Here is a 12,579-nt window from a genome sequence, read left to right on the forward strand (position 1 = left end):
GTACTAATGAATGCTACTCTCCTTTCAGGTACCCAAATGTCAATGTCCACAACTTTACCACCAGCTGGAGAGATGGTCTAGCGTTCAATGCCATAGTGCACAAACACAGGTATCGATCTGAGCTCACAAACACACACACACACACACTGATATACAAGTACAAGGCCTTTGTTCTCAAACACATGACAAGCTTTGGTATGACTATGATTTCCACATAGAAGCATGTGCTCACACACTCTACGCCCCTTCATTCTTCAGCATGTTCCCACACATACAGAGAGGCCTGCAGGGGCTTCAACCACCAGCGGCATTCTGGAATTTTAACTTTGTTCTCCAAAAGTGCCTAGAAATACAGAAGTCGAAAGACTTGTAAATGGTGTAAAAGCCTATGTCTGTTTTTTTTTTTTTTTTTTTGGACATAAAATATAAATATTCAGCTTTTCCCTTTTTTTGTGCTTCTAATTTCAGTTTAATTTAATTTGATTTAATGTAATGCATTATGTAAAAAAAAAAAAAAAAAAAAAAAGTAGAAGCATGTTCTTGGTCTCAACTGTACTTATTGTATAGTGTACAGTATTGTATGATTTGTATATTTCCTATTTCTTCTTCCTAAGAAATCATTTCATTATATATTACTTGGACCCAGTAGGATTTTCTGCTCGTCTAATCCTCAACGGTCCTCGTTTTTGCTATTTTCCTCTCAGCTGTGGCCCAGCAGCTTTGTTCTTTCAGCAATTTTTGCATGCAGAGGAACAGAAAAAAAGTTGAATTTAGTTGACCTAAAAAAGGAGAGAAAAATCCTTCACTTTCTCTTTGCAGTGTTGGAGTGCTTCCCTCTTTTGTTGGAAAAGTGTATTGCAGGATTCATCAAACCCAAAATAACTTTATTGTTGATTTCTTCTTCCTCTCTTTCTCGTTTTTAGGCCAGACTTGATTGACTTTGATAATCTTAAGCGCTCTAATGCCCACTATAACCTGCAGAATGCCTTTAATGTGGCAGAGAAGGAGCTGGGTCTTACCAAGCTACTGGATCCCGAGGGTGAGAGAAATATGAGGGCATAAATAGCAAATAAATGCATAATTTTTAACCAGACAACTAAGATAGATCTATCATCAAGCACTCTATAAAAACAGAACCTTTCAGTGTCCAGAAAGACTAGATTTGCCAAATGAAAAGAATGAACATATTATGATAACTAGCTGATGTGTTTGTCTTATCTCTTGTTCTTTAGATGTGAATGTTGATCAGCCTGATGAGAAGTCCATCATCACATATGTGGCCACATACTACCACTACTTCAGCAAGATGAAGGCGCTCGCCGTAGAGGGCAAGAGAATTGGCAAGGTACATGGAGAGCGAGAGAGAATTACAGTCTCCCACATAGCCATTTCCTGAATGTTTCTATTTCTGTATGTGTGGGTTATTATTCAGTGAAGTGAATAAGGGTGTATTTGTTTCTGTAGGTGCTAGACTATGCTATTGAAGCAGATCAGCTGATAGAGAAATATGAGACTCTGGCCTCAGAGCTGCTGCAGTGGATTGAACAAACCATTGTTACCCTTAATGACCGTCAGCTCGCTAACTCGCTCAATGGGGTTCAGAACCAGCTACAGGCCTTCAATACATACCGCACCGTGGAGAAACCACCCAAGTGAGTAAAATGTACTCTAGAAGAGTGATGTAAAGTTTGACCCGGTTTACTTTATCATGCACATTCCTGGCATGTAATGTGTAATGTAATTCCATAGCAGAAAATTCTGTGTTCTTCAGTTAAAATGTAACTTGCTCTTACTCTAAAATGACTTCTTTTCTGCTGACATCAGCTGTGCATTCACCGCAAAAATAGTTTTCTAACTTAGTTGTACTAGACAACAAGAAAAAATATACCATCTAAACATTCTAAAATCAAGAAACCTTGAAATCTGGGCTGTAAACAGGATTTTTATGTTGATTTTAAACATTTGATGTCCAGAAGTCATTCTAGACACATCGCTTTAATCCCGTATGTGTTTGGCAGATTCACCGAAAAGGGAAATTTGGAGGTTTTGCTCTTCACCATTCAGAGTAAAATGAGAGCAAACAATCAGAAAGTCTACATCCCACGAGAGGGAAAACTCATCTCTGACATCAACAAGGTATATACACATCAAATCCTCCGCTACACACTAAGCTAAACTAACATAACTTGAGTTTTGAGTGATGCTCATGGCCAGCTGTGCTTGCTGCTTGTCTGGAAAGGCATGGGAGAGGCTGGAGAAAGCAGAACACGAGAGGGAGTTGGCACTGAGAAATGAGCTGATTCGTCAGGAGAAGCTGGAGATGTTGGCCGCACGTTTTGACCGCAAAGCAGCCATGAGAGAAACCTGGCTCAGCGAAAACCAGCGGCTGGTCTCACAGGTGACGCAGATTAACACTGGCAAAAAATATTTAGGGTTTAATGTGAGATGATGAGTAACATGAGAATTTGTTGCGGCCTTTAGGACAGTTTTGGTGTTGACCTGGGTGCTGTGGAAGCAGCCACTCGCAAACACGAGGCCATTGAGACAGACATTCAGGCGTATGGTGAGCGTGTAGCAGCTGTAGAAGCTGTTGCTCGAGAACTGGAGGCGGAGGGATATCATGAAGTGCGGCGCATACTGGCACGGAGGGATAACGTCCTCCGACTGTGGGAGTATCTGAAGGAACTACTTGCGGCACGTAGAGAGAGGCTGTTTGCACACAGAGACCTGCAGCGCCTCCTACAGGAGATGAGCTACATCATGGACTGGATGGAAGACATGGAGGTACTGACTTATTCAGACCAACATTTTATTTTCCAATGCTTCTACTGCTTTTTTTTTTTTTTTTTTTTTTTTTGATGGGCCTCAAAATATGATGGTTCTCTTGTGATAGACCTCATTCTTAAAATATAAAGAAAGCTACCCATTTAAACTGTGAAAATACATTTTTATAAAATTATTTATAAAAACTTTTAATCTTACGGTTGAATAAAATTGCTTGTTATAACCTCTTGATTGTTTAGAACAGAATGGAACTGTTATTTAAAATTGTATAATTCCTTATTATTATCCTCTTTTGTGTCGTGTAAAAAGAAAATATATATTTTAAACGATTTTTTATTTTTTTTCCTCTTGATTCTCCTAGCAATCCCTTACAGCTCCCCTACATATCTGTCCCTGGAGATCGCTGTTTTTTTGCTTCCACAGCTAATTATGTGTGTTTGTTTGTGTGTTTAGAGTCGCCTGCAATCTCAGGACAGTGGAAAACACCTTCATGATGTGGAGGACTTGCTGCAGAAACACACACTTGTGGAAGCTGATATATCCGCACAGGCTGAGCGAGTCAAGGCCGTGCAAGCTGCTGCAAAGAGATTTACTTCAAATGAACAGAGTGAGGATATTCCCTGTACTTACACAAGCATGTGGTTGTTGTAAGCTCAGAATTAAAACACAATTGGTTCTCCTCTCTTTTTAGATTATAAGCCATGTGACCCCTCTCTGGTTGAAGAGAAGGTGGATCTTCTGGGCCGAACGTATGGAGATCTCGGGCAGCTGGCAGCAGATCGACGAGCTCGACTGGATGATTCACGAAGGTTGTGGCAGTTCCTGTGGGAACTGGGAGAGGAGGCCGCCTGGATCCGAGAGCAGGAGCAGATCTTGTCTGGAGGAGACTACGGAAAGGACTTAAGCTCCGCTCTTCACCTTCTGTCTAAACATGAGGCCTTTAGGGATGAGATGGCAGCCCGGTATGGCCCTCTAGGGAACAGCATTGCTGGTGGAGAGACCCTGGTGAAGGAAGGCCACTTTGGAGCTCCTGAGGTGACAGAGCGAATCAAGGACGTGAAAGCACAGTGGTCGCACATGGAGGAGGTAAACGATCAAACTTTAAAGTGGAATGTGTCTCTTTCCACAGCATCACAATCTTATACTACATTTTGCTCTTTCTTTTTCTACAGGCCTCACGGTTGCGTGAGCAGGGACTGAAAGAGTCTGTAGCTCTCCATCAGTTCCAGACAGATGCCAACGACATGGAGGCCTGGATACTGGAAACACTAAGACAGGTAAAACAAACACAAACACATTTGTTTAACTAACTGTTTGTCCAGCTATATCTATCATGGTGTAGCTGTGCTGCTGAGCGGTTGCCAGATTGACTGTTATTCTGTGTTCTGTTTGCAGGTGTCTAGTCAAGAAGTTGGCCATGATGAGTTTTCTACACAGACTCTGGCCAGAAAGCAGAGAGAGGTGGAGGAGGAAATTCAAAGTCACCGATCACTCATCGACTCACTACATGAACAGGCCTCTACACTGCCTGAAGCATATGCACAGTCTCCACAGGTACACAAAACACACTTTAGAAATGAACTAAGCATTAACTTGGCTTAAAGTGCCCCTATTATGCCATTCTTACACTTCCTAATGTGTGAGTCTGGACCACAAAACAAGTCTTAAGTGTCAATTTTTTTAATTTTGAGATGTATACATCATCTGAAAGCTGAATGAATAAGCTTTACAATGATGTATTGTTTATTAGGATCGGACAATATTTTGCCGAGATACAACTATTTGAATATCTGGAATCTGAGGGTGCAAAAATCACCTTCTGTCCAAATGAATTCTTAGCAATGCATGTTACTAATGAAAAATGACATTTTAATATATTTATGGTAGAACATTTACAAAACATCTTCAAGGATCTTGATCTTTACTTGATAGCCAAATTATTTTTGACATAAAAGAAAAAATCGATAATCTTGACCCGCACAATGTTTTTTTTGGCTATTGCTCAGTGAATTAAGACTTGTTTTGTGGTCCAGGGTCACATATTGTTTTGGGAGTCTCCTACAATAGGATTACATGCATGCAAGGTCAAAAAAATGCTTTCATTTTCTCAAAATAAGCATTTAATATGTCCTCATTTTCCGGCAATTCTCAAATGATTAGTTCGAAGCCATTCAAAGATTCTGTCTCTCTAAACCCCTCCTTTCCATGAGCCTGCTCTGCTCTGATTGGTCAGATGGCCTAGTCTGTTGTGGAAACGATATGCCTATTTCAATAGTTCTGTATTTTGAATGCACTATAGAAAATTTAAACATCTATTTATCATTTATCATGATTCAGTGGAGCAGCTGGTCCAAATAAGCAGGATACTGATCCATCTTTCGACAGCAGGCGTATCGTGAATCCCGCATTGAAATGCCTGAGATTAGCAGTCGTCAGTAGAAAGATAGGTTTGTTGGCGGAGACGAGTTGTTTGTGGATGGCCAATGTAGAATATAGCGTATAATGATAACTTTATTTATCATGCACTTTCAGCTTTACATCTTTGCAGATCATTTACATTCACATACAGCTACATAATACACAACATTAAAGACAATATTGGAAATTATTATTATTATTAAATGCTATTTATATATTTGAATTTGAATCGGTGGACACTGGTGGTAGTCCTTATACGCTACTGTTTGAATGTTTGGGATCAAGAAGTTTTTTTTTTTTTGTTTAATAACATTTTTTAATAAAGACATCTATAATATAAAAAAACATTAAAAAAAATCTTTCTTTCCACACATTTTTGAATTGTAATATATGTTACGAATAATATATATCTCTTTTTTTTTTTTTTTACCAGGTGGAGGGCCGTCTCCCAGCAATAGAGCAGCAATATGAAGAGTTAGAGAGGCTGTCGTCGTCATGGCGACAGGACTTAGATGGAGCACTTGCATTGTATCGTATGTTTAGCGAAGCTAGTGCCTGCCAGCTATGGGTCGGAGAAAAAGAACTGTGGCTGCATAACATGGAGATTCCCACCAAACTGGAGGATCTGGAGGTGGTCCAGCAGAGGTGAGAACAGATAGATTGATGCCTGCATGAAACTCATTGATATGGCATATTTTGGTGTAATATGGTTTTTGTTTCGACTAAAGGTTTGAAACTCTGGAGCCAGAGATGAACACACTGGGTGCTCGCATTTCTGATGTCAATCAAGTGGCTCAACAGCTTCTTGGATCAGACCACCGCAACAAAGAGCAGATTGACCAGACACAGAACCAACTCAATAAGAGGTACAGTCACCAACACAAAGAGTCATTGCACATGACAAAACCACAACAAAGAAGAGATTAACAGCATAAGACCCAACTCAACCAAACAAAAAAGTTCAAAAAAGTTCAGATTCACACAGAAAATGGCTTCATGCTTCTCCTTCCTTCTCCTTCTCTGCAGGTGGTCTGATTTCCAGAGTCTGGCCAACCAGCGCAAACAAGCTCTGGAATCAGCACTGAATATCCAGAACTATCATCTAGAGTGTAATGAGATCAAGAGCTGGATGAAGGAGAAGACCAAGGTCATCGAGTCCACGCAGAGCCTTGGAAATGACCTGGCTGGCGTCATGGCCCTGCAGCGTAAGCTCACTGGTATGGAGAGAGACCTGGAGGCTATACAGGTAAAAAGAAAAGCATCATTACGTCTAATACAGCCGTAAAGTCACTGTAACATTAGCCTTTATCTTGCTCATTCTCTTCTGCTTTCTTCTCCACAGGGTAAGCTGGATGACCTGCGTTCTGAGGCCGAGAAGTTGGCATCTGAGCACCCTGAGCAGGAGGAGGAGATCAAAGGTCGGCTGGCTGAAATCCAGGATGTGTGGGAGGAGCTTCGAGCCACCATGAAACGGCGCGAGGAGTCGCTGGGCGAAGCCTCTAAGCTTCAGGGCTTCCTTAGAGATCTTGATGACTTCCAGGCCTGGCTTTCTCGTACACAGACCACTGTGGCATCCGAGGACACACCTACATCTTTGGCGGAAGCAGAGCGTCTGCTGGCTCAGCATGAGGCCATCAAGAATGAAGTAGATAATTACAGGGAAGATTATGAGAAGATGAGAGCTACCGGAGCTGAGGTCAGTTATTGGAAACTTGAAAAATCTCATTACTCCTACTGTTCAAAAGTTTATGGCCGGTGATATGCCAAGGCTGCTTTTATTTGATACAGTAAAAACAGTAATATTCTGAAATATTAAAATTTAACAAAGCAATTAAAACAAAAAAACTGGTTTGTATTTTTTTTAAATGTAGTATATTTTTGTGATTTTCAGCAGCTATTATAGATTTTAAAAAGTTACAGGTTCTTTTAGAAATCATTCTGTTATACTATTTGCTTGACATGAAAACAGCTATGCTGCTTAATATTTTTGTGGAAAGGAAAACGCTGATACATTTTTTAAATCATTTTTTGATTAATAGAAAGTACAAAATGTATTTGAAATAGTAATCTTTTTTAATGTCATAAAAACCATTGCTGTTATTTTAATGCATCCTTGCTGAATGAAAGTATGTATATGTTATTGAAATTTGACAAATACCTCAAAATAGTTGGTGCTAAGATAAGGAAGTTGAATGATCTCTGAATTGGCTTTGTGTGTTTAGGTGACTCAGGGACAGACTGATGCCCAGTACATGTTCCTAGCTCAGCGACTTCAAGCATTGGACACTGGCTGGAATGAGCTGAGGAGAATGTGGGAGAGCCGCCACTGCGTCCTCGCTCAGGCCTTTGATTTCCAAACCTTGCTACGAGATGCAAAACAAGCAGAGGGCTTCCTCAATAGCCAGGTGTGTGATTGCGATACTGCTTGTGTTTTACTTGGTTACTATACAACTAAATGCTAAATGTTTAGTATTATATTATAACATTCCATATCTTTCTGCCTTTTGGGCAAGGGCCCCATTTCAGTTGAATAAGCTGCAAATAATGACTCTGGATATTAACGGTTTCCTTTCTCTTTGCCTGCAGGAGTATGTTCTGTCACACACAGAGATGCCCTCCAGCCTTCAAGGGGCTGTGGAGGCCATCAAGAAACATGAAGACTTCCTCACCACCATGGAGGCCAATGAAGAAAAGATCAACGGCGTGGTCGAGTCTGGACGGAGACTCATTTCAGATGGCAACACCTATGCAGACAAGATCCAAGAGAAGACAGACTCCATTCAGGAGAGGTGAGCAGGAACAGAACAAATGAAAAGGCGGCATGCTTAGAAGTAGAGGTGGACTGTATGATCAAAATCAGCAAGTTATGAATATTAAGTCATTTTTGCATTCTCTACAAAAATATCAGTCAGGTGAACTGTTTTTAACATTGATTAGAAGAAATCTTTCTCGGTTACTGAATCAGCGTAATATGATTTCTGAAAGATCATGTGACAAGACTGGAGTAATGGCTGAAAAATCAGCTTACTATCATAGTAATACATAACGTTTTAAATATATGAAGTTAGAAAATATTTTTTTTAATTGTAATGTTTCACAACATTACTGTCTTTGTTGTATTTGTGAATAATGGCAACCTTGGTTGAGCATAAAAGACTTATTTTATAAACATATTAAAAACAATCTTACCAACCACAGACTTCTGAATGGTGTTGAATATACCACACTCCATCCTTCCAAAATGCCAAGTAAGAAGCTGCACTGTATTGGACATAGTGCAGAATTCATCACTATCCTGGCAATGATCTACACTGATGATGTGCTGGCAGCAAACCTATTAAACCCATTACAGATAACATCATATTTTCATCTCATGTTCTCTTTTGATTTCCTTCAGGCACCAGAAGAACAAACAAGCTGCAAATGAGCTGCTAGCTAAACTGAAGGACAACAGAGAGCTGCAGCACTTCCTGCAGGATGGACAAGAGGTAATAAAGTAAAGAGCAAACAAGACTTCATATCCATTGTACTGACTGCATTATGAGACAAAGTCCATCCGACTGTTATTATAAAAGATAAGGATACTAGTAAACCACAGCACCATCTAGAGGATGAAGCCAGTTATTATACATTCAGGTTTCTGTGTGATTAATAATTCTTCTTTTTATTTGCCCGTCTCTTTAGCTGAATTTGTGGATAAATGAGAAAATGTTGACGGCTCAGGACATGTCCTATGATGAGGCTAGAAACCTCCACAGCAAGTGGCAGAAGCACCAGGCCTTCATGGCTGAGCTAGCCTCCAATAAAGACTGGCTGGACAAGATTGACAAGGTATATTCGCATGCACATCTCTTCCAGTGATTTTGGATGTCTGATATACCAATACAAGTTTTGAAATTGTGGGGGGAAAATAAAAAATAAACCAAAAACAAGGCATGCGAACTTGTAAGCAGGACAGCATAAATCAAAACTGCTACAGTGACTTCCTCACTTTTCCTTGTTCTCGTAGGAGGGTCAGGTGTTAGTGAAGGAGAAGCCTGAGCTGGAGCAGACGGTATCAGAGACTATGAGCAGTCTGCAGAAGCAGTGGGAGGAGCTTGAGAGCACCACTCAAGCCAAAGCTCAGTGTCTGTTTGATGCTAACCGAGCTGAACTTTTCACGCAAAGCTGTTCAGCACTGGACTCCTGGCTCCAGAACATCTCCTCTCAGCTCCAAAGCGATGACTTTGGAAAAGATCTCACCAGTGTCAACATCTTGCTCAAGAAGCACCAGGTAAATCCAAAGCCAAATGGAAAGATGGCTACTCGAGATATTCACAGATCACTTTAGTGTGAAATTCCCAGGAAAAAATGTGAAATATGTTTTATTCTGTGTAAGCAGACAAGTTTTAAACCTAATGACCCCCTATGTGAACCTGTACCTGTGTGTGTCTTCAGATGCTGGAGCATCAGATGGAGGTGCGTGAGAAAGAGGTCCAGTCTCTGCAGTCACAGGCTCTGGCTCTGGCCCAAGAGGATGCTGGGATTGTGGAGGTGGATGGGCAGCAGAGAAGGGTGACAGAGAGCTTCTCGAACCTGCAGGACCCTCTAAGACAGCGGAGGCAGCAACTTCTTGATTCAAAAGAGGCTCATCAGTTCAACAGAGACCTTGAGGATGAAATTGTGAGTCACATCAAAAACCTGTTACACTGTATTAAAAAAGTATGTGACAGAAAATACTTTCTCAGTCTTTCTACTTCAAAATTTCTACTTGTTTCTTTGTAATATCTGGAAATTTATTAGATATTTGAGTGAAAAATTGTTTCATTATATCTACAGCAGTTTTTAGTGTATTCATACATATGAATAATATTCATTTGGGAAAATGCTTACAGCTTTTAGAGTAATTATGGTTTTGTCTAAAGTTATGGGTAAAGGAGAGGATGCCTCTCGCCACGTCAACAGACCATGGTAAAGATCTTCCCAGTGTACAGCTGCTCATCAAAAAGAATCAGGTAATCAATCGCTCAATCAGTTTTTTGAAAAAGTTATAAAAAAGTGTTTATTTTTGATTACTACATTTTCCACTTTCTTTTTCACTGTCTGACTGATTTTTCATCTCCCCCAGACTCTGCAGAAAGAGATTCAGGGTCATCAGCCCCGTATCGATGACATCCAGGCTCATGGTAGGAACATGTCCCCTGAGGAGTCAGAGATGGACAGGGAAAGGAGAGCTGCTCTTGATGGGCGTCTGGCGGAGCTGAGGGAATTGTGGGCCCTTTTGATTTCTGAGACAGAGAAGAGGAACTTGAGGCTAGAAGAGGCTAACCGAGCGCAGCAGTTTTATGCAGATGCTGCAGAGGCTGAGGCCTGGATGGGAGAACAAGAGCTTCATATGATGTCAGAGGAAAAGGCGAAGGTCAGTGAACTTTCTGTGTTTTTAGCAACTATTCAAAGAGCTAGTTTATGTTACATTTCTGATGTGTTTACGTATTCAGTCTTTAAAGATTTTATAATGGTTGTTGTAGGATGAGCAGAGTGCTTTGGTGATGGTGAAGAAACATCAGATTCTGGAGCAGGCTCTAGAGGACTATGCTCAGACCATCCACCAGCTGGCCAATAGCAGCAGACTTATGGTGAATGGTGAACACCCAGAGAGGTGAGGGGCATAGTAGGATCTCTGGACTGTCAGATAAAGCGTTTGACGTTAAGTATTGGTAAAATCCATTTTCTTTCTCCCTTTTGTAGTGAAAGAATCACTCTGAGGCAGGCCCAGGTGGATAAACTGTATGCAGGGTTGAAGGATCTGGCAGAAGAGAGGAGGGGCAAACTGCAGGAGAGACTGAGACTGACCCAGCTGAAGAGAGAGGTGGATGATTTAGAGCAGTGGATCGCTGAAAGAGAGGTTGTCGCTGGGTCTCACGAACTCGGACAGGACTACGAACATGTGACGGTGTGAAATCCACTTTTCCCACTTGCTTCCTGAAACTTTCCTACTGGATTTAGATTGATTTGATTGATCATACTTATGTGAATACTGCTTCTTGAAACTATAATAGTCTATAAATCTGGATGCTTTCTCTCAACTCTCCAGATGTTGCGTGATAAATTCCGGGAGTTTGCGCGGGACACCAGCACAATTGGCCAGGAGCGTGTGGATGCAGTGAATGACCAGGCAGATGAACTTATCGAGTCAGGTCATCCTGAAAATGCCAGTGTGGCTGAATGGAAGGACGGGCTCAATGAGGCCTGGGCCGACCTGCTCGAGCTCATTGACACGCGCACACAGATGCTTGCCGCCTCGTATGAGTTGCACCGCTTCCATCAGGACGCCCGGGAAGCTCTGGGGCTCATACGGGAGAAGAAGGAAACACTAGCAGGGGCCGAACTCGGACGGGACCTGAACACTGTCCAACACTTGCTTAGACAGCATACGGCATATGAGCATGATGTACAGGCACTGAGTGGACAGGTGAGAGTCAGTCTTCATTGAACCTTTTCACATACATGTTGAACTTTCTCTGATGGCTTGATTTTGATGGTTTGATTATGTGTCAAAAAGTTAAACTTCTTTCTTTGACTCTTCACTGCAGGTCACACAGGTTCAGGATGACGCTGCACGTCTACAGAAAGCATATGCTGGAGAGAAAGCTGATGATATCCATCGACACGAGCGTGCGGTCACAGAGGCCTGGGAGGGGCTTCAATCTGCCACTCAAGCCAGACGGCTACTCCTATTGGACACAGTGGAGAAGTTCAGATTCTTAAACATGGTCAGAGACCTAATGCTGTGGATGGAGGGAGTCAGCTTACAGATCCAGTCACATGACAGCCCAAGGTACATTCAAGTCAAAATCAGACATTAAAAAGTTTGGGGTCGTTGAGCTTCCTTAAAATTTTAGAAAGTCTCTTTTGGTCACCAAGACTGCACTTGATCAGCAATACCAGGTAAATCCAAATGAATATTAAACTTCAATATTTCACTTCAATGAAATATTACTTCAGTATATTACTTAGTGTATATACAGTGGCACTGAGAAGTCATACATTTAGTATACATGAAAATCTAAAAATGCCTCACAACCATAAGTTGTTAGTAATTGATTTAAGAAATTACACAAACGAGTAAGTAAACAACTAATGAGATTCATATATGCCCTGTTTTGTTATAGAGACGTCTCCTCAGCTGGTCTGGTCATCGCCAACCATCAGGATATTAAGTCTGAGATAGAGACCAGAGCAGACAGCTTTACCGCAAGCAGTGAAATGGGACGCACCCTCATCAACAACAACCACTATGCTTCAGATGAGGTCTGTCCGCACAAATGAGCATGCACCTGTCTGCTCTGTGCTAGATAACACACACATTTTAATCACTGCATGTTAGCCAAGGAAACC

General features: G+C 41.3%; 1 protein-coding gene across 8 annotated transcripts in view; it reads left to right on the forward strand.

The window, feature by feature from the left end:
* LOC113049591 (spectrin beta chain, non-erythrocytic 1-like) overlaps positions 1–12,579 on the forward strand; it is a 72,721-nt gene that overhangs the window by 52,468 nt on the left and 7,674 nt on the right. For all 8 annotated transcript variants that reach the window (XM_026212057.1, XM_026212056.1, XM_026212058.1 and 5 more), the window contains 28 exons: positions 29–109; positions 924–1,039; positions 1,233–1,345; positions 1,465–1,652; positions 2,019–2,136; positions 2,240–2,398; positions 2,482–2,784; positions 3,238–3,391; positions 3,476–3,870; positions 3,957–4,061; positions 4,180–4,338; positions 5,636–5,847; positions 5,931–6,068; positions 6,229–6,448; positions 6,545–6,898; positions 7,425–7,607; positions 7,789–7,991; positions 8,600–8,690; positions 8,887–9,033; positions 9,212–9,475; positions 9,640–9,864; positions 10,107–10,196; positions 10,310–10,600; positions 10,710–10,840; positions 10,930–11,134; positions 11,276–11,653; positions 11,775–12,019; positions 12,354–12,492. In XM_026212057.1, coding sequence (XP_026067842.1) covers positions 29–109; positions 924–1,039; positions 1,233–1,345; positions 1,465–1,652; positions 2,019–2,136; positions 2,240–2,398; positions 2,482–2,784; positions 3,238–3,391; positions 3,476–3,870; positions 3,957–4,061; positions 4,180–4,338; positions 5,636–5,847; positions 5,931–6,068; positions 6,229–6,448; positions 6,545–6,898; positions 7,425–7,607; positions 7,789–7,991; positions 8,600–8,690; positions 8,887–9,033; positions 9,212–9,475; positions 9,640–9,864; positions 10,107–10,196; positions 10,310–10,600; positions 10,710–10,840; positions 10,930–11,134; positions 11,276–11,653; positions 11,775–12,019; positions 12,354–12,492 — 5,407 coding nt within the window. The remainder of the gene's footprint in view (positions 1–28; positions 110–923; positions 1,040–1,232; positions 1,346–1,464; positions 1,653–2,018; positions 2,137–2,239; positions 2,399–2,481; positions 2,785–3,237; positions 3,392–3,475; positions 3,871–3,956; positions 4,062–4,179; positions 4,339–5,635; positions 5,848–5,930; positions 6,069–6,228; positions 6,449–6,544; positions 6,899–7,424; positions 7,608–7,788; positions 7,992–8,599; positions 8,691–8,886; positions 9,034–9,211; positions 9,476–9,639; positions 9,865–10,106; positions 10,197–10,309; positions 10,601–10,709; positions 10,841–10,929; positions 11,135–11,275; positions 11,654–11,774; positions 12,020–12,353; positions 12,493–12,579) is intronic.

The sequence above is a fragment of the Carassius auratus genome, chromosome 30 (genome assembly GCF_003368295.1).
Source record: "Carassius auratus strain Wakin chromosome 30, ASM336829v1, whole genome shotgun sequence".
In the NCBI taxonomy this organism is placed as follows: Eukaryota; Metazoa; Chordata; class Actinopteri; order Cypriniformes; family Cyprinidae; genus Carassius; species Carassius auratus.